This window comes from Symphalangus syndactylus, chromosome 4, assembly GCF_028878055.3.
Source record: "Symphalangus syndactylus isolate Jambi chromosome 4, NHGRI_mSymSyn1-v2.1_pri, whole genome shotgun sequence".
NCBI classification, from domain to species: Eukaryota; Metazoa; Chordata; class Mammalia; order Primates; family Hylobatidae; genus Symphalangus; species Symphalangus syndactylus.
In genome coordinates, this window is record NC_072426.2 from 136,442,480 (window position 1) to 136,461,300 (window position 18,821).

At 37.1% G+C, this 18,821-nt stretch overlaps 1 protein-coding gene across 5 annotated transcripts in view; it reads right to left on the reverse strand.

Moving 5' to 3' along the window:
• The window catches only part of NAF1 (nuclear assembly factor 1 ribonucleoprotein), a 57,530-nt gene extending 39,238 nt beyond the window's left edge, over nt 1-18,292 (reverse strand). For all 5 annotated transcript variants that reach the window (XR_010120592.1, XR_010120593.1, XR_010120591.1 and 2 more), the window contains exons 1-2: nt 16,046-18,292; nt 13,907-14,081 (exon numbers count right to left, since the gene is read on the reverse strand). Coding sequence is in view for 2 of the 5 variants with exons in the window: in XM_055276296.2 (XP_055132271.1) it covers nt 13,907-14,081; nt 16,046-16,410 (540 nt within the window). In the remaining 3 variants the exon portion in view is untranslated. The remainder of the gene's footprint in view (nt 1-13,906; nt 14,082-16,045) is intronic.
• Between the last annotated feature and the right edge of the window lie 529 nt (nt 18,293-18,821).

Consider the following 18,821-nt stretch of genomic DNA (forward strand, 5'->3'; position numbering starts at 1 on the left):
ACAGACATAAGTACTATTCTAGATTCTTTCAGTCACACTTGAACAAGAGACTACCTACTTCCTGTAAAAAAGGCTATTATCAGCCAGAGACATTCCATTTGAAAAGTAATAATTCTACTGGTAACTATAATTTCTCCACAGAAGTTCTTTTAGCTGTCTTGTTAAATTGGTTAATTAATTAGTTTGACTGTGATTAAATAGAACACAGAAGCAGCAATCTTTTCTGGGACTGTGTCAAGAAGAGTTGAATGGCCTCTTCAGGAAAAAGGAAATGACACCTATCAGTGAAATACTGAAGTCCTGAAAAAAGAATGTAGGCTTTAGCCTATAAAAACTATGAAGGTGCTGCCTGATACCTTCTCTCTCCAGGTTAAAAAATAAGTTTCTTTACACCTAAAGATTTCTCTTTTCTTACCCAGCTGCAAACTGCATCTCAGTTGCTATGGAAACTAGATATTGAAGTACACATGAATCTGAAGAGAAATCTAAGAATAAATCTGACCTTAGCCTTTAGATTAAAAACACAGCTTTCTGTTCTTGACCCTTGACAAATGATACAACTCTCAGAAGGAAGCTTAAGTGTAAAGACCCTACCAATGGCATTTTAGGAGTTAAACTGGGAGAAGGATAACTTTTGGAGAAATGCTGGAAAAGATGGGAAAACCTACATAACACGAAGTATACTGCAGATAAATGCATCTTGAGTAATCATATCACCCCTATAGAAACTTAAACTAGGTTCTTAAAATCATTCAACCAGAGTTGATAAGCAGACATCTAAAACACACTTTGTTTCTGGGATATGCTATTTTCTGATAAAGGATTACTTATGGAGAGCAACACTACAGGTCTCAACCAACTGATGCAGAAGGAAGTCATCAACATGCCTTTGTATGGTTAGCCTGCCTGATGTTAGAGGAAATTATTTTGTTTTATCCATCAGAATTCTTAGGAGTTCTTTCAAAGAGAGAATAACCACTTGCCCTTTCATCATATTAAACGTGGAAAGCCTTATCTTGGGAAGACCATGGTTTGAAAGTGGTTCATGTGTGTATCAGATTGGAGGAGTGAGTTTAGTTGTTAGAACAAACTGTGACATTAAATAGCCTTTTTATAGAAGTTCTTAGCTAAAGAAATCTCACACCTTGTTAAATATAAGACTGGATAACTATAATTTGGGGGACTGCAGAGAAGAGGGCTTTAATGATATTTCAAAGGGCAATTGTGAGAGGAGTTTCACACTGACTCTGGTTCTGGGAGTGGCTCCTCTTGTAAGTGGCAAATGTCATTTGCAAGTGATAAAATCTGTCCCATTGCCTAGCCAAATTATAAGATCTAAAACAAAAATTTCAGTACTTTTGGATTGGGATAAAGCCTACTGGTTAAATATTCTCAAATAAATAAGTGCTATTTAACCAGCATGAAAGGCCCCTGGTTTTGTATTTCTATTATGAGGAATAAAGGCCCATGTAATATAATATTTATGCTTTGATATAAATCTAAACTGATAGTTTTGTTTTTATTGTTTGTTTAAAGTATAAAAGTAAAACATGTTCCTATTTGTACAAAAGGAAAAACTCCAGCAGTATGGAAGGATACAGTAAAAAGCAAAAATTCCCCTACTTTATTCCTTTCAATCACCCAATGCCAAGCCCCATAGATAGCTAATGTTAACATGTACCTTTCAAATACATTTACTATGCAGATATAAACTTTAACTCTAACTTAAAAATATTTTTTACTTAAATAAAATATCCATATTTTAATACAAGGTACCCTTTATACCAATCATACCCTGCACATCTTTCTATACCAAACAAAAACATATATCTAATTTCATTTAAACACTTAGGATATTCCACTGTATCAGTAGTACTATCATACACTAGCTGCCTGACACAACATATATCTGCCCTTTTAAAACTTTTGTCACTACACACAATGATACAACATTTTTTTACATATATCTTTGTGTAACCCCTGTGATAAATTATTTTGAGTGGTCCTGATAGACTAAAACATATGCATATTTAAAATTTTGACAGTTACTGCTAAATTTCTTCTTAAAAAGTCACATCAATTCACATTTCCACAATGTATGAGACATTTCCCCACACCCTTGCCATTACTGATAAGTAAATTTTAAATCTTTGCCAGTCTTATGAATATAAAATAGTATCTTGCTTTAATTTGAATTTCTTCATTCATAAGGAAGAGTGAACATCCTTGCATGTATCCTGGCCATTTTTATGTGTGTTATGAATTGTTTCTTGTATAACTTTACATATTTTTTAAGGGCTTATCTTTTATTAATTTATAAAAAAAAAACCCTTTGGATTTTCAAGGACATTTGTCTTTCATCAAATATGTAGCAAATATCCACTCCCTTACCCCCCAGCATGTTTTTTAGCTAAAGAACTTAAACAATTTCAGTTGTTTAGTCCACCTTTAGCATTTTAATTTTTATGTGGTCAAGTATATATATTATTTGGCTTTTGAAACTTGTGTCACATTTAGAAAGGTCCTCCCTATCCCAAAATAAAATTCACTATTGTTTTCTTTATTTCTCTAGTTTCATTTTTTTAATATTTGCGTATTTGGTCCATTCACAATTTTATTCTTGTATAGAAGTGCAGCAGTGATTGGCTTTATCTTTATCCAAACTACTAGCCAGTTTATCCTGACATGCTGTAAAATAATCCATCTTTTCTCTCACTGATTTGAAAAACAAACTTTAACATATACTAAGTACACTTATATATTTGAGTTTTTTACTGAATCTGCATTCACTTTCACTGATCTAGTTCAGTGTCAATACTAAACTATTTTAACAACTGTGGTTTTCATAAAACATTTCAATACTTGAGATGTTTTAGTTCCTTTACCTACTCCATAAATATTTTTCCCCTTGGAATGTTTTTTAACTGTTCACACATGTCTATCTCGCTACACTTCAGAACTATTTTGTCATATTAGTGTTATTAGTACTGATTGAGATCACATTTAATTACAGTTGTCTTCATAAAGGGTCCCATACAAGTGCTTAGGCTTATTCCAAGATATTTTATATATGACTTGCTATTATAAATTCCTATTTAATATATTTTATTGCTATTACAAATAGACCCTTTATAGGGTATTGCTTGAACATAAAAAAGCATCATGCTGAAATTTACTTTTAGTAATTTTCTTTTCTTTTTTCTTTTTTTTTTTTTTGAGACAGTCTTGCTCTGTTGCCCTGGCTGGAGTGCAGTGGCGCAATCTCGCCTCACTGCAACCTCCACCTCTTGGGTTCAAGCAATTCTCCTGCTTCAGCCTCCTGAGTAGTTGGGATTACAGGCATGTGCCACCACGCCCTGCTAATTTTTTTGTATTTTTAGTAGAGACGGGGTTTCACCATATTGGCCAGGCTGGTCTTGAACTCCTGACCTTGTGATCCACCCACCTCGGCCTCCCAAAGTGCTGGGATAACAGGAATGAGCCACCGCGCCCGGCCAGTAATTTTCTTGTATATTTATTATACAACCATATTTTCAAAGAGTAAGTTGTCCTTCTTTTCAATATTAATACAACATGGCTTTCATTTTTCAGATGATACTGGTTGACAATTCCAGAATCTCAAATATGAAACAACTGTGATGACAGTGGACACTGCTAATAGGAATGTTCCAAATCCTAAGCATAGTGATGCATTTTTATTGGTTGACAATTCCAGAATCTCAAATATGAAACAATTGTGACAACACTGGACACTGCTAATAGGAATGTTCCAAATCCTAAGCATAATGATGCATTTTTATTGGAATTTCTTTTTAAAGGGTTAAGAAAGTATCCATCTATTCCAATTTTAATAAAATTTTTAAAATCAGAAATAAGTGTTGAGTTTCATCAAATATTCTTTTATCATTTTGAGATCATTATAACGTAATTTTCTGTAAGTTGAACAGTTCAGTCTACAGGGTCTGATGAAGTCCTGATGTTCTGCTCTAAAGAGTACTAGGAGACATCCAGTATGATGAAGATAAGGGAAAATATATAAAGCCAGATTATTTGTAGTGAGTCAGGGACTCACAATTTTGGTCAAAAACAGTGTCTGGCAGGCCCTCTTAGTTCCTGTTGCTGTTCCATGTTTCCAACCTATGTACTAGAAGAATGAAAAGTTTTGCCCACAAGGGTGAAGGTTCTCTGATTTTGTGTAGAACCAAACTTTGGGGAAAACAGACACAGACACTGTTATCTGAAATCACCACCGTATTTCCAATACCAGTTCAGTGATCCTAGTACTCTGTAATATAGGAATGTACAGGTTCCTGTGCATTCCTGAAAAAGGCCAGTGATGGCATTAAGTTGCCTCTTGATAGTAACAAATCTACCTATAAAAGTGATGCACATGAAATCTCACCCCAAATACTCCACAAAACATAAAAGGTATACAAAAACTAAATAGTATATACAAAATATGTAAGAGATAAGTGAAACCACCCTTGTACAATTCCAGGTTAAGAGCCTGTTATAGAGTCTGCCTTTGAAAGTACAGTTCAATGAAGCAGTATATATTAATTCTGAGAAAGGCACATATGTGGAGGTCTGAATTAAGGGAAAACAGATCTATTTGTTTCTTTTAAATGAGCATGCTAAGAGAGGAGGACAGGCTGGGCACGGTGGCTCATGCCTGTAATCCCAGCACTTTGGGAGGCCAAGGCAGGCGGATCCTGAGGTCAGAAGTCTGAGACCAGCCTGGCCAACATGATGAAACCCCATCTCTAACCCCATCTCTATTAAAAATACAAAAATTAGCTGGGCATGATGGCAGGCACCTGTAATCCCAGCTACCTGGGAGGCTGAGGCAGGAGAATCACTTGGACCCGGGAGGTGGAGGTTGCAGCGAACTGAGAGTACACCACTGCACTCCAGCCTGGGCGACAGAGCGAAAGACTCCATCTCAAAACAAAAAAAAAAAAAAAAAAAAAAAGAGAGAGCGAGAGAGAGAGGAGGACAAAGAGGAAAAAATAACCCAAATGCCAACAAGAAGGCACCCAAGAGATGTGCTTTCCACGAAAATTTTTGGCAGGTTCAGAGAGAACTTCAGAAGGTTTGAAGGGGATAGATCTCTGAAAGGTACAAAAAGCAATTTCCTTTGGCAGCCATGTCAGACAAGGTTATATAAGATTTTTGTCTTAATGTATGAATGCCAAATGTCACCATCTCTTTCTCAACTAGCAAATTTAATCTACTGTACCATTACCAAGCCTAGCCATTCTTTATCAAACTATCCTGCTGCTTTGCTTTGTTCTAAATACGTTGTCGTCCAACATTTCTGTATTTACTTAATGTCTATTTCTCTAACTACACAATAAATCCAACCATAACTAGGACATTTTTAGTCCCAATCATAACGAGGAGCCAGTCTTGCTCATTGCTATAACACCCAAAAAGACGGCTAGCTCATAGTAGGTATTTATTATTAATATATATCTATTAAATGAACTAACCTACCTCCCTCTTCAGTCCAAGCTTAGCAAAAATCTCAAAAGTCAGTCTTAGTCTCAGCAGAAATCAGATAATGAAAAAAATATAACCCAATACAGAATCCTCAAAGAATGAAAAAGACTTGAACCTAATCTTCTCAAAAATAAAATGTAAAAGCCAGGCTTCCAAGGAAGCTTAACGGCCTAGGATTGATACATAAGTACCTCTGGGTTGCAGCAGCTAACATTATTACAATTATTAGATTAACACTTGGCTCCCTGATAACACAGCTGCTGCCCCTCCTAAGATAATGAATAAATCTCCTCAGATATAAAATCTCCTTTAAGGAAATAAAAATCAATCACTTTGCTTTTCCATGTTTCAGGGAAGGGTGTATATGTGTGACAGAGAAGAGAAACACAGACACACTCCAATAAAGGGGAAAATATGGCCAGAAAACATACTGTGGGACATTACCATTTTGGCAGTGCACAAAAGATATAAAGAATTAGATGTAAAAGGCATACTAATAAACTAAAAAAATTGAAGGTAGAGGTGATAGGAGAGGCCTCGGATAGAAAGACCTTCTTCATCACACACAAGCAACAAACAATCAAGGGTACTAAAAATAAAAGACAAGGCGATTTAGTGCAGATTAGAAAGATTAAAGTATCAGCCTGGATACACATAACCCTTGTTAAAAGAATGATGAGTAGATCGGAAAGACTTTTTGTTTTATTTACTCAATATCAGATACAAATTTAAATTTAATTAAAATTAAATAAAATTTAAAATTCGGTCTTCAGTCACACTAGCCACATTTCAAGTAAGACAGCACAATATAGACATCCCCAACACTGTAGAAAGCTCTATTACACAGCATTGCTTTACATTCTCACACAACAAAAAAGCCCTCCATTACAAAACATATTCCCAGGTATTAATAATATCAATTTATTTCTGGCCATTAACACAGGTATACTTTTAAGACCACATTTTAACAGCATGCACCATATTACTAATGAAGTCTTAATGCTAACCTGAATACTCTACTTGGGAAATGAAGATTTGTGATAAATCTATATTTTAATTTTATTGTTTCCCAAAATTAAAATGCAACTAAAAACCTGTTCTGGATGCACATTATCTGCAATTAGAAATAACTATTTTATCATACAAATAAAATTATCATAAATGTTTACTGATAAAAAAAATCAAAGAACAGGAAAAAGTTTTTCTGGACCCATTTATTCAATACTTCTACACATAACAAACAGTAGGAAAGGAAAGGAAGAAAATATTTCATTCACATCATTAGCAAATGAAAAGCCTGCGTGGAAATAAACATCCCCAAACATCACAGCATTTGGCAAATGAACTGCTAAAATTCAACATACTAAAGAAGCTCCACCATTTATTTCCTACACACTACACAATTCCAAGTCAAAGGCTTTATTGAGAGGCAATATAATCCAAGCAAATACAATTTTAAAAGGCTTACAGTAGATGACACATTCATCCTTCACTTTGAGAAAATATGCTACATGATTATTACTCAGAAACCAAATAATGAGAAACCCCAAATGACCAGATTCCAATGTTGCTATACAGGTCTCCACAAATACTAAAAACACAGCAGTTTGGAATGTATCTATTACTAGTTCAGATCTGCTCCTCCCCACTAATATGACTTCAGACAAGTCTCTTTCTTTCTGGTTTCATTTTTCTTACCTATGAATAGTAAGGAAACTGAGCAAAAGTTCTAAACAGTTACACAAATGGCTAATAACAATTTAAATGTCCAACTGCATGTAATCAAAAAGACAACACATTAATACAGAAATTATATACTAGATTCGAACAAAAAAATTACTGTGCTTCTGTGATAACAGATACTCATACTGATGGCATTAAAGAAATGCAAGATCCTAACCACACTTCTGGAATATCCATGAAAGAGCAATTATTGTCCATTTTGTAAGATTATTGTATTTTAATTTTCTAACATCTGTATGATCCACAAGGTTATTCAGTTAAGCAAAATATTCAAGAGTACCACATAACATTAAAAATTCACCCCATTAAAAATGAAGTTATAGACGTACCAGTCAAAAAATGGGTGCCTAAAACTTTCAATGCAAAAATGGAAGAAGCTAATATGTCAAAAGTGGCCCTCTGAAAAGGTAACATTTATAATTTACAACACTCTTGACTTTTCTAGCATTTGTGAAGGCTTATTGAGCAAAAAAAGAGTATCAGTAAATTGAGGACTTTCTAAAGTAAAATTATATAAAGAACCTTCAGTAGGATTTTCACTCACAAATATGGAAAAAGGACAGCAGAGGTTGGTGGGAGAAGGAATCAAACATTCCAAATGAAAACTAAACCTTTTTGGTGTCAGTTTGGGGAGAATTGAGAAAAGTGAGGAAGGTGGGATGAAATTATCTAACCACTTTTCTCATATTACCCAACACAGGACATGCATGTGGCAGCCAATTACCTGATGCTATTAGGTGAGCCTTCACTTTTCAGATATGGTTGGAAAGTAGGATCCAATCCCTGGAGTACTGAGAGCCATGAATGAATTTTTTTTTCTCTATAGCTGGTAAAACATATTGGAAAAAGAATGGATTAGGTCTGTACACTTTGTGTCAACTATGACCATACTTAACATGTAGTCTAATTCATTAACTTCTTCAGGGGAAGTAATTTTACAAGTTTCCATGGAACTCAGCTATTTATCACCAGTAAACATTAGTCCCCTCATTAATTACCCTATTGTGTATGACACTAAACTTAAGACTCAGACAAGTCAATTAAAAAATGACGGTCAACATTTCTTTGAAGTGTCTTGATATTCTTCTTTTTTAAATGAATACATTATTATCCTGTTTTTCTCTAAAATTACTGTTAAGAGAAGCAAAGTTCATAACAATAGCTTCAAAATTTAATTTGCTTAAATATAAAACTATAGTCCATCTCAATAAGGAAAAAACCTCCAACAATGAATATAACTCTAAGCCTATCTTTTATGTTAATTAAATCCATATTTCATCAACTTTAAGACACTGATTTTATATATCACTAAGATAAAAAGACTGCCAAATAATTGTAAAATGCCACAGGGTATTAGCCCAAATTTTTCAGAAATCCTTATTACCTCCCCTTTTACTCAATCTTATCACTTCTTATGTGCAGTACACCATTCATCTGACATTCAGCCATTAACTCTCTGGTGTTACTTTGCTTTCAGCTAAAGTGTATATGCTCACTCTCTAGTTCCACTGCTCTTTAACAGATATTTGTCTTTATCCTCTAAAGCAATCAGCAGAATTCACTTATTAGAAACTACTGAGGAATGGGAGAATCTAAAAAATTGAATGTTTCTGTGTAATAATAATTATATATATACACACACAGGACATAAATGGATACTCTACTGAATAAAACAGTATTTGTTTCATGTTTATGGAATCATTCATGCTTCATGTAAGCTTTACTGAAATATTCTGTAAGATATAAAACTTTAAAAAACCCTGAGTATTAATTATTTTTGAAGAACACTATTGAATATTAATGAAAAATGATCTCCTTTAAGTATATAAACCATTGCTTAAATAACAAGCCCTTTGGGAAGAATGTTAGTAAGTGCTATCAAAGTGTATTCTAAAATAGAATTTAATAGTTCCAAATATACGCATAGTAACAAAAGACTAAGTTAAAAGAGGCCTGCATTCAGGACAAAACTTATAAACCAACTTATGCCTAGAAAACAATATATTCAATTGATAATTACTAAGTGTAGACCAAGATGCAATACAATTTCATATATGATGGGAGATCAAATAGGCATGAAACATTCTACTGCAACTTCCAACCACTTGAGGTGGTCCAGATATTTCCATACACTCATGTTAGGACATTTTAGAATGTGTCCACACTGCCACAATCAGGAGGATAGAGTGTACTCAACCTAACTACCAAATGTACTTATTTTATAAAATAAGCAGTCACTAAAGTATGACAGCTAAATTTCCCCCAAAATTGCCAATAAGCACTAATTTTTGGTCATGCTACATTATATTCCTATATACACATTATTATCCCTATTGAAGTATTATCCATTTCTTATCTCCATAAACATTGTGCTTATAATTTTAAAATGTTATGTTTAAAAGCCTTTCAGGTTTTCAGAGAACAACGGGCACTAATTTATAAAACTCATTTCTGATTAAGACTTTAAAAACTATAATCCCAAATATTTTTATGACCCTACATTTTTAATTACACTTGATACATCTGAATGAAGAGTTCAGGGCATAAACTGCTGAGAAAATTGTTTAAAAAGAACCTCAATTTTCCAATTCATCGCAACACTAAATACATCCTATGTGGCTCAACATAGTTCCAAAGCTGTAATATGTATGCTGCTTACAGTGACTGTGTAGGTTATATATAAACCTTCTGAGCATTAAAGAAGAATTTATGTTTAAAAGAATAATTTTATCTAGTTAAACTTACTAATTGTGACATTATGAAGAGAGCCACTTAAGACTCTCCTTTTTCATTGCCACTATAGCTCACTAATTCCTCTTTTATTCTCTTCCCCCTTACCATATCCTCACATTAAAAACAAACAAACAAACAAAAAAAAACAAAAACTGGGTTATAACCACATCTTGGGATGGCAAGATTTGGTTATAACCTAATTTTAAAAATTACATCTTTCTAAGGTTTAAGAACAATCATAAAGTTATTTCACTGTAGTTCTCATATACCTAAAGATCTGCATTGTACATAGTTAGATCATAGAGATCGAACAACCCACAATGGAAAGATTTAAAGGGATACATCCAGAGGCGACATTCCTGCTTGAGGCACAGACTAAATGGAGGTAAAAATTAAGCTAAGCATGCCTGAGTGACAACAGGAAACTGCTAGAAAACACTTTAGAAAGTGGTTGGACATAAAATTGGGTTAAATTGGGCTAAATTGGGCATGTCTATGTCCAGATCCCTGAAGGTCCAGCACAAACTCTAAAATTGATTTTAACTGTTTGGCACATTTTATTTGTATATACCTTTTAGCAGAAAAGTTCACTAATTTTCTTCAGAATTTCGTTAGATAGTTAAATTAATAGACCACATAGAGCTTGAAGCAGCTCCATCTAGCTAAGATACACAACCTCTGCTGCCTAAAAGTCTAAGTAACATATCAGAAGGCCTGAACAAAAATGGCACATACCACACCAGCTAGGACTAGTTGTGGAGAGGAGACACTTCCCAGAAAGAATGGATTGTCATTTTCCAAAAAAAAAAAAAAAAATCTAAGCTAAATAACAGAATTGTTCCAAAAGTAGGCAAGGAAATAAAACACTAATTAGCCAGTTCATGGGACACTGAAAGCAAAAGATGCCATTTTTAGAGCCAGAGATACTGAAATCCATGTATAAACTGGAATTAAAAAGATAAATCTGGCCAGGCATGGTGGCTCACGCCTGTAATCCCAGCACTCCGGGAGGCTGAGGCGGGTGGATCATTTGAGGTCAGGAGTTCGAGACAAGCCTGGCCAACATGGCGAAACCCTGTCTCTACTAAAAATACAAAAATTAGCTGGGCGTGGTGGGGAGCACTTGTAATTCCAGTTACTTGGGAGGCTGAGGCAGGAGAATTGCTTGAGCCCAGGAGATGGAGGTTACAGTGAGGCGAGATAGGCCACTGGGCTCCAGCCTGGGTGACGAGCAAAACTCTGTCCCCCTCCACCAAAAAAAAAAAAAATTCTACAGATAAACAAAGGAAGCCAGCCAATATTGAAAGAATAAAATGACAGAACTGTGAGACTATCCAGAGGCATGTAAAAGAAACAGAGTAACTAGCCTTCATAGCTGCCTTAGTTCCCAGCTGCTTTCAAATAAACCTCTAGTTCTCCTGAGGTAATATGAGTCGCTGTTCCTCGTAACAATGAGTCCAACATAAGACATACATGATAACCACTTCCAAGTATTTCCCTTTCCCTCTATAGAGTATAACCCATTATTACTGTCTGCCCAGCATCCCCTTTTGGAATGGATACAAGCTCCCTTTCCTGTGAAAGATAAACCATTCCACGTGGTTTATATAGGGCTGATATTACACCCAACATCCCACCCTTCTCACAATACATACACATTCACACTCCCTTTCTGTCAACTGGCTCTTACGCACTCCCACCCTCTCTCACTAGCCCATGTGCTCTTTCAAGTGTTCATTTTCCTACACATGCTCTCCTCACTCTCTCCTACACACTCGCCTACACAAACAGGAATGACTATGTGACTCACAGCCAAGCAATCTGAATACCCATTCCACTAACCTCAATGATCTGTTCAAGGCTGTGTAACAGACCATAGGCCAGCAAAAGTCATCTCCATGACTTTCATGCAAGAGTCTATCAGTGGTCGAACTGCCAGCCCTGAGAAATGGACAAAGAGGCAGACTCCTAAACACACTACATACCTGTAACTATACACTATCCTTAAGGACAGGACAAAGCCATTCTTTTCCCCCAAACTTAAGATTTGAAACCCTGAAGAAGTCCTTATATCTTCTTTCAGACCTGTAGGCCAGAGATTTAGGGAAAACTGGGAAACTCATCAATTCCTCTACCTATCTCTAGCAGCACAGTGGTCTGAAGGACTTCTAATAGTTTCCCAAATAAAGACTATAATTGTCTCTTCCATCATTCCCAAAGATCCATTGAAATGGTCACAGAAAGGAACAGACCAACCCATCATTCCAAGTTTGAAAATCTAACAACATTCAAATGGAATTTTGTCTTTTGAGGCAAACATACACTCACACAATTCAATAGCACTTTTAGCCATTAAATTGATTTGTCTCCACTTTATTTACTGTCTGTGTCCCTCCATTAGACACTGTGAGAGCAGAAACTGGATTGGTCTTGTTTACAGCACCTGGCAAATGGCAGGTGTGCTATAATAATTTCTTGAAGAATTAATAAATATAAAATGCCTATTCACACACTCATTCTATAATCATGTATTACTTTGGCCTGAGAACCCATTATCTGTAAAGCACTCCACTGGGCACTATGGGAATTACAAGGATCACATATGAACTCAGTCCTCAAAGAACTTGTTCCTGGACTCCTTGTGGCCACAAATCCTTTTTGATCTTCTGATGAAAACAGGGTCCAGAAAAAATACCTAAACAAATATGCTAAGACTCTGCATTAAATTTGAAGAAATTCCCACGGTAAGACTTCCAAATCTAGTAAGATAAGACAATGATATGTATGCATTTACAGAAGTACTGTGGTCTTTTCTTTGCTGGTTATTATATTTTAATAAGGAACTTATGTAGAAAGGTGATCAAGAGACAAGGAAAAAAGACCAAACAAGTCTTTACTTTCAGAAAATAGTTATGTTGGGAGCCTTTGTGTACAAAGACCACTAAGAAATATTAACATATCTGTAGCATGAAAACATGAGCCAGTGATGAAGCTGCATACAAATCCAAAGGTTTTCAATGTATAAAGCGTAAGCAAGATGAGAATTTCTTGTTATGAGTAGAGAAAGACAAATAATATTAAGACTGGTAGAATCCATTCACGAAAAAGACTCCTGAGTGCCTGTACACTTTATTTTTTCAAATCTTGCATTAAACTATCTTATCAATTTAAATGTCATGTAAGAATTATGATTAGTGACCATTAAATATTTTTAAAGCATTAATAATTAAAAGTACATGCAGGGGTGGAAAAAAAACAATGTGATAATATAGCCTACATTCTGAAATTCTGAGAAGACTTTCCTCTTGGGTTATAGGTTTCAATTAGACTAACATCATCCTCCTAAGGATATTTACAGCTTAAGAGGAAATAACCTTGCAAGAGTTAACTTTGCAAACCAAATCTATCAAGTGCCAATAAATACTATTCTACAATTAACAAGTTTTCTCCAACTGTAATAATAAAAACACTCCACAAACTTCAATAGGAATCCTAACAAGCTCAACCCTCTGAATTTCACCTTCTACTTCTCTAAATGCAGTCAATTAAAAAGAAAATCTCAACTGCTATTGAGCAAAATTTTCTGACGTGCAGACCAAAAAAAAAAAAAAAAAAAAAAAAAAGCAAATCAAATCTACATAAGAAATACCTTCTTCTAGGGAATGTAAAAAATGTAAAGTTCAAAGCTGAAGTTGATGCCATAATCGTAACAATTATCAAATGTCAGCAGAGTTAGAAGTAACCTAAGAAATTATCCAGATCACTACTCTCTTTTACATAAGAAAGCCAAGGCATGCCAAAAGCATGCCCATTAGGCTGAGAATGAACTTCAAATTTATGGAGCCGATACAGGCAAAATTAGATCAATATCGGTACCAGAATATGTTTTAAAACATGCAAACTAAACTTAATAAATCTAAGTACTTACATTAAGAAGTAATTCATCTTTTGTTTTAAGAGGAAAATTCTTATTTTCCTTCTCAACTTGTAAATCTTCATCTCCATCTGACAGCACTGGAGGAAGTGATATACAAGAAGACGACGACGACGATGAGGAAGATGAAGAGGAAGACGATGAGCTTGAACTATCTGTATCTGTTTCACTGCAGGGAAGAAAACAACAGTTTAAAAAAAATAGTCCAGTATTATTATAATAATATTAAAATAAGATTATTCAATTAAGAAATATCAACTTTAATACGTTTACTACTGCTTATTCTAATAATATTAAAATTATTCAATTAAGAAATATCAACTTTACTACATGTTTACTACTGCTGTTCTAATTCAAAACTAGCACTTCGAAGATGATATGGTATTGGGAAAGTAGTCTTTAGTTTACCAATAACATTTTCAAACCTTTGCTATAACCCAGGTCCTCTTATTACAATACTCTCACATATCATACACCTGTCTGAGTATAAGCAAGCATGTGACAAATCACTAAAAAAAGGGAATTCTGGGCATGGCACCTCTCTTGGTCACCAATAACCAGATCGCTTAATTGTCAGATCGCTTAATGAGTTTCTTCTCAGTCTACAGACAACTTGGGAAATCCTCAGTTACGAAAGTATGTAGACCATTCTACTTACTGAAAACTCACTTGGTCCTTATCTTGCACAGAAATTATCGTTAACAGCAACCACTGTCTCAGTTTAAATTTTGTTTGTTGGCTCTCCACTTCAAGCCCTTTCATATACTATTTTTAAGGGTTCCATCCTCACTTTCTCTTCTTTCTATACTACTTTCATGGATAATCCCATACACATTAATGATTTCAGTCATCATCCATGTGACATTAACGCCTAAATCTTCGGCTATGACATCTCTAAACTCCATGTCCAATCTCTGACGGCATAATGGCCACCTTTGTACGAATGGCCTATACACCCACACTCACAGCAAGTTAAAACAAGAAAAAGTGCATTATACTAACTAAACCTGCTTCTCTCCTTCAGTTTCCATTTGATTTCACTGCTGTTAACTGGCAAAAAGTTGTACCCCTTTTGACTTCTACAAATATTTGGTATCCTCTGCCATCACCCACAGTCAGAAGTAGTATCCTGACACTAAGTTGGCCTATTATGACGCCATATCCCTTCTGCTTTCAAAACGTATCCCCAAATCATCTACCATTTACTTTTCTTTGCTGGTAAAATGAGCTCTGAAATCCCACAAGATTATACTGCAATCTTAGTACTGCCAAGAAATCCAACCTTGTTTACAGTTGTTACTTCCCCCTCCCAGTCCATTTCATACCCTCTTCTACTCAAATCCTTCAGCCTTCTTCACTCCCACTCTCCGCTGATGACTTCCCTGAAAACTAAACTTCTCACCTCTTCAACACGTGTCTATCTTGTTAACCTGTTCAGTACCCCACTCAACACACTCAACTATTTGTAGACAATGTTCAGTGTGGTTTAGTAACATCCCACATGCTGGAGTCCTCTCCAGCCCAGAGGTTTCATATTTAAAAGACAGAAGTGGGGGCAAGGGGGAAAGGCTCTCACGAAACGTAAGAAGCATAAAATACTACTAAATAACACTGTTTAGCTACTTTCATAAACACGTGTTCCCTACAAGGATTCTATAAATTAACATAATCGTCAAAAGCCAGCTTTGAAACACAAAATAATCCTTTTCCTGATCCTCAATGTGGTTCAAAAAACAAAGCCTAGATGTGATGGAAAAAAAAAATCAGATCTGACACAAAACTCAATTATAACCACAAAAGTACAGCCTAAACTGAGTAGTTACGGAAACAACCTAAGGTCCTCGGGTTTTCTAAAGTCTAACAAAAAATGATATGATCTATACATAGAACCCTTCAGGCCACCAAATTTAAGAAATAAGTGAGTACTAAGCTCAGATTCACAACGCGACCTGCTATGAGAGGCAGCGAATAAGGGGCAGTCGGAGCCAATACTTCAACACGTGAGCCCGGAGCACCAGCGACCTGCCCACCCTCCAGGGCCCACACGGGCAACCTCTAGGTTCTTAGGCCCCGGCCACCCCGCCCGTCATACAAGACCTCTCCCCACAGCTCCGGGTCCCTTAGGCACCCGACCTGTCCGAGTCTGAATCCGACTCCGAGGTCTCCAAGGAGTCCGGGGCCCGCGCAGGCTCTGCGGCTCCTGGAGAGGTGACGCAGTCTCCGCAGGCCGGCGATTCCGCTGGCGGCTGTGGCTGCGGCGCTGGGGTCCCGGCCGCGACGGCGTTCAGAACGGGCTGCAGAGGCTGCTCCCCGGCAGGCTTAATCTCCACGGTCTGCCCAGCGTCCGGGGACCTCTCAAACGACTGTAGCGGCGGCTGTGTCCCTGGCGCAGGGACAGAGCCCGGAGACCGAGCCGCCGGACCTTCGCCAACTCCAAAGTCGGTGCCATTGAATTTCAGAGTTTCCAACTGAGCGGCGGCGGCCTCCACTACCTCCATCGCACCGCGCCAGAAACCGGGTGGGCCTCAGGGTTTGGGCCCCCGGACAAGCTCACGGCTCTCTCCAGAAATAATAAAACAACTTAGGCAACCGGAACAACAGTGCCTGGGCCCAACTTCCCGCGTTTCTCAGGTAACTACACGCGGAGGAGCCAAAAGACACGCCCCCGCCATTTACGCAGCAACGCCTTCCGAAGAGCGTGTGACGTACGTGGCGCGACGGCGCGATTGCGCCTTCGGGGGCAGGACAAGTGCGTCATACCTTTGAAAATAGTACTAGGGGGTCGGGCGCGGTGGCTCAGGCCAAATCCTAGCACTTTGGGAGGCCGAGGTAGGTGGATCACAAGGTCAGGAGTTCACAGACCAGCCTGGCCAACATGGTGAAACCCCATCTCTACTAAAAATACAAAAATTACCTGGGCATGGTGGAGCGTGCCTGTAATCCCAGCTACTTGGGAGGCTGAGGCAGGAGAATCGCTTGAACCCAGCAGGCGGAGGTTGCAGTGAGCCAAGACCGCGCCACTGCACTCCAGCTTGGCGACAAAGCGAGACTCTGACTCAAAAAAAAAAAAAAATAATCAGGACTGGGGAGGTCCTAAATCGTCCGTTTGCACTGCATCACGTGAACCATTCAAGGCCTGAATGTCGGATTTTCCTGTTGCTGCATGTGAACCAATTCTGCTTGAAGCGCCAAAATGAAGCAGGGATTATACAACAAGAGGGGTGCCTGAAGAATGCTAGGTTCTGTACATCAGAAACTTGAGCCAGGAAGTCTCGACAAGACAATAGTAACTTCATGAAAGTTAAATGAAGTTTATCCATCAATAGATCACCTGTCAATAGATAAGGCATTAACCATTTTTTCAAAAATGTAACTACAGCTATTCCATTTTCCTTTCTCCAAAGTACCCTCAAAGAGAGCAGTAATGGACAAAATTTTGCTGTGTTTTTCATGTTATGGTGATGTCTATATCATACTTGGCACTGTTTCGTAGGAGAGATGAGACTATGAGACTGAAATGTACTCAATATTGGAAACCACTAGTCTAAATTGGGGAGAGAGCAAGCAGAGTTCTTAGGACTGAGGAAGAGATCAGAATTTTCTGGTTTCCTATTAGGTCTTAAATTTGATGCATCAGTCCCTGTGTAATAATAATAGTCATTGGTACCATTTGTTAAACATGCCTATGTGCCAAGAACTGTGCTAAAGATTTTATAAATTATTCACTGAGAATTTAGTGTGTTATCTACAACAGTAGATCTTCATAGAAATGCAAGGCAAGTGTAATAAGAGTAAGGTTTTAAGAAGCTTACAATCTATTTGAAGTAGACAAGGGCAATGCACAGGAGATAACTAGAAAAATATTTGAAATATGAAATATAAAATCCAAGTGCAGCAGGAATGGGAAGTAGGATTGGTAGGCTATATCATGGAAATCCTCCAAAGTGAAGAAAGACTTTAAACTTGGGATACTAACTTACTAGCACGATGATTAAGCAGAGCTCAGAGTTTTCAACTAAAAAGACCTGTGTTCAGGTCTCAGCTCTACCATTTTGTGATTGGTGTAACTGACTTTGGGCAGTTAACCTAAATCCTAATTTCCTTATCTGTAAAATGGAGATAAAAATACTATCTCATTTAGTTCATGTGAGCATTAAGTAAGGTTTTATATAAGGGAGTGGGCATGTCATACATTCAGTGTGCAAAAATACTTGGAAAGTGGAACAATGCATGAACTCACGAATAAAATATTTCATTAACAATGATCTTGCAAAGACATGCAGTACAGACTTGAGAAGGGAAGACATTTGAGCCAGAATTATTCCCTAGCCAGCCACTTTGTTGCATTTTTCCAGGAATTAGGTGATAAAAGTCTGAACTAGGGTTACAGTCAATGAAATAGAGTAAAGGAAATCCCCAGTATCGGGGAAGAATAAAAGTACTCTAAAATTTGTGGTCAAGGAAATTAGAAGCTGGTATTACCAATAAAAACGGAGAAGTTGGCCAGGTGCAGGGCCTCACACCTGTAATTCCAGCACTTTGGGAGGCTGAGGTAGGCAGATCACCTGAGGCCAGGAGTTTGAGACCAGCCTGGCCAACGTGGCGAAAACCCATCTCTTCTAAAAATACAAAAACTTAGCTGGGTGTGGTGGCGGACACCTGTAATCCCAGCTACTTGGGAGACTGAGGGAGGAGAATCGCTTGAACTCAGGAGGCAAAGGCTGCAGTGAGCCAAGATTGCGCCATTGCACTCCAGCCTAGGCAACAAGAGGGAAACTCCCTCTCTAATTAATTAATTAAATGGAGAAGTTGGAAAGAGATGTGGGTATGTGAAGTTGAGTCTGAAGAAAAACTAGACAATTAAAAATGTCAGTAGGCATTTAAAAATCAGAAACTGGAATTTGACAGA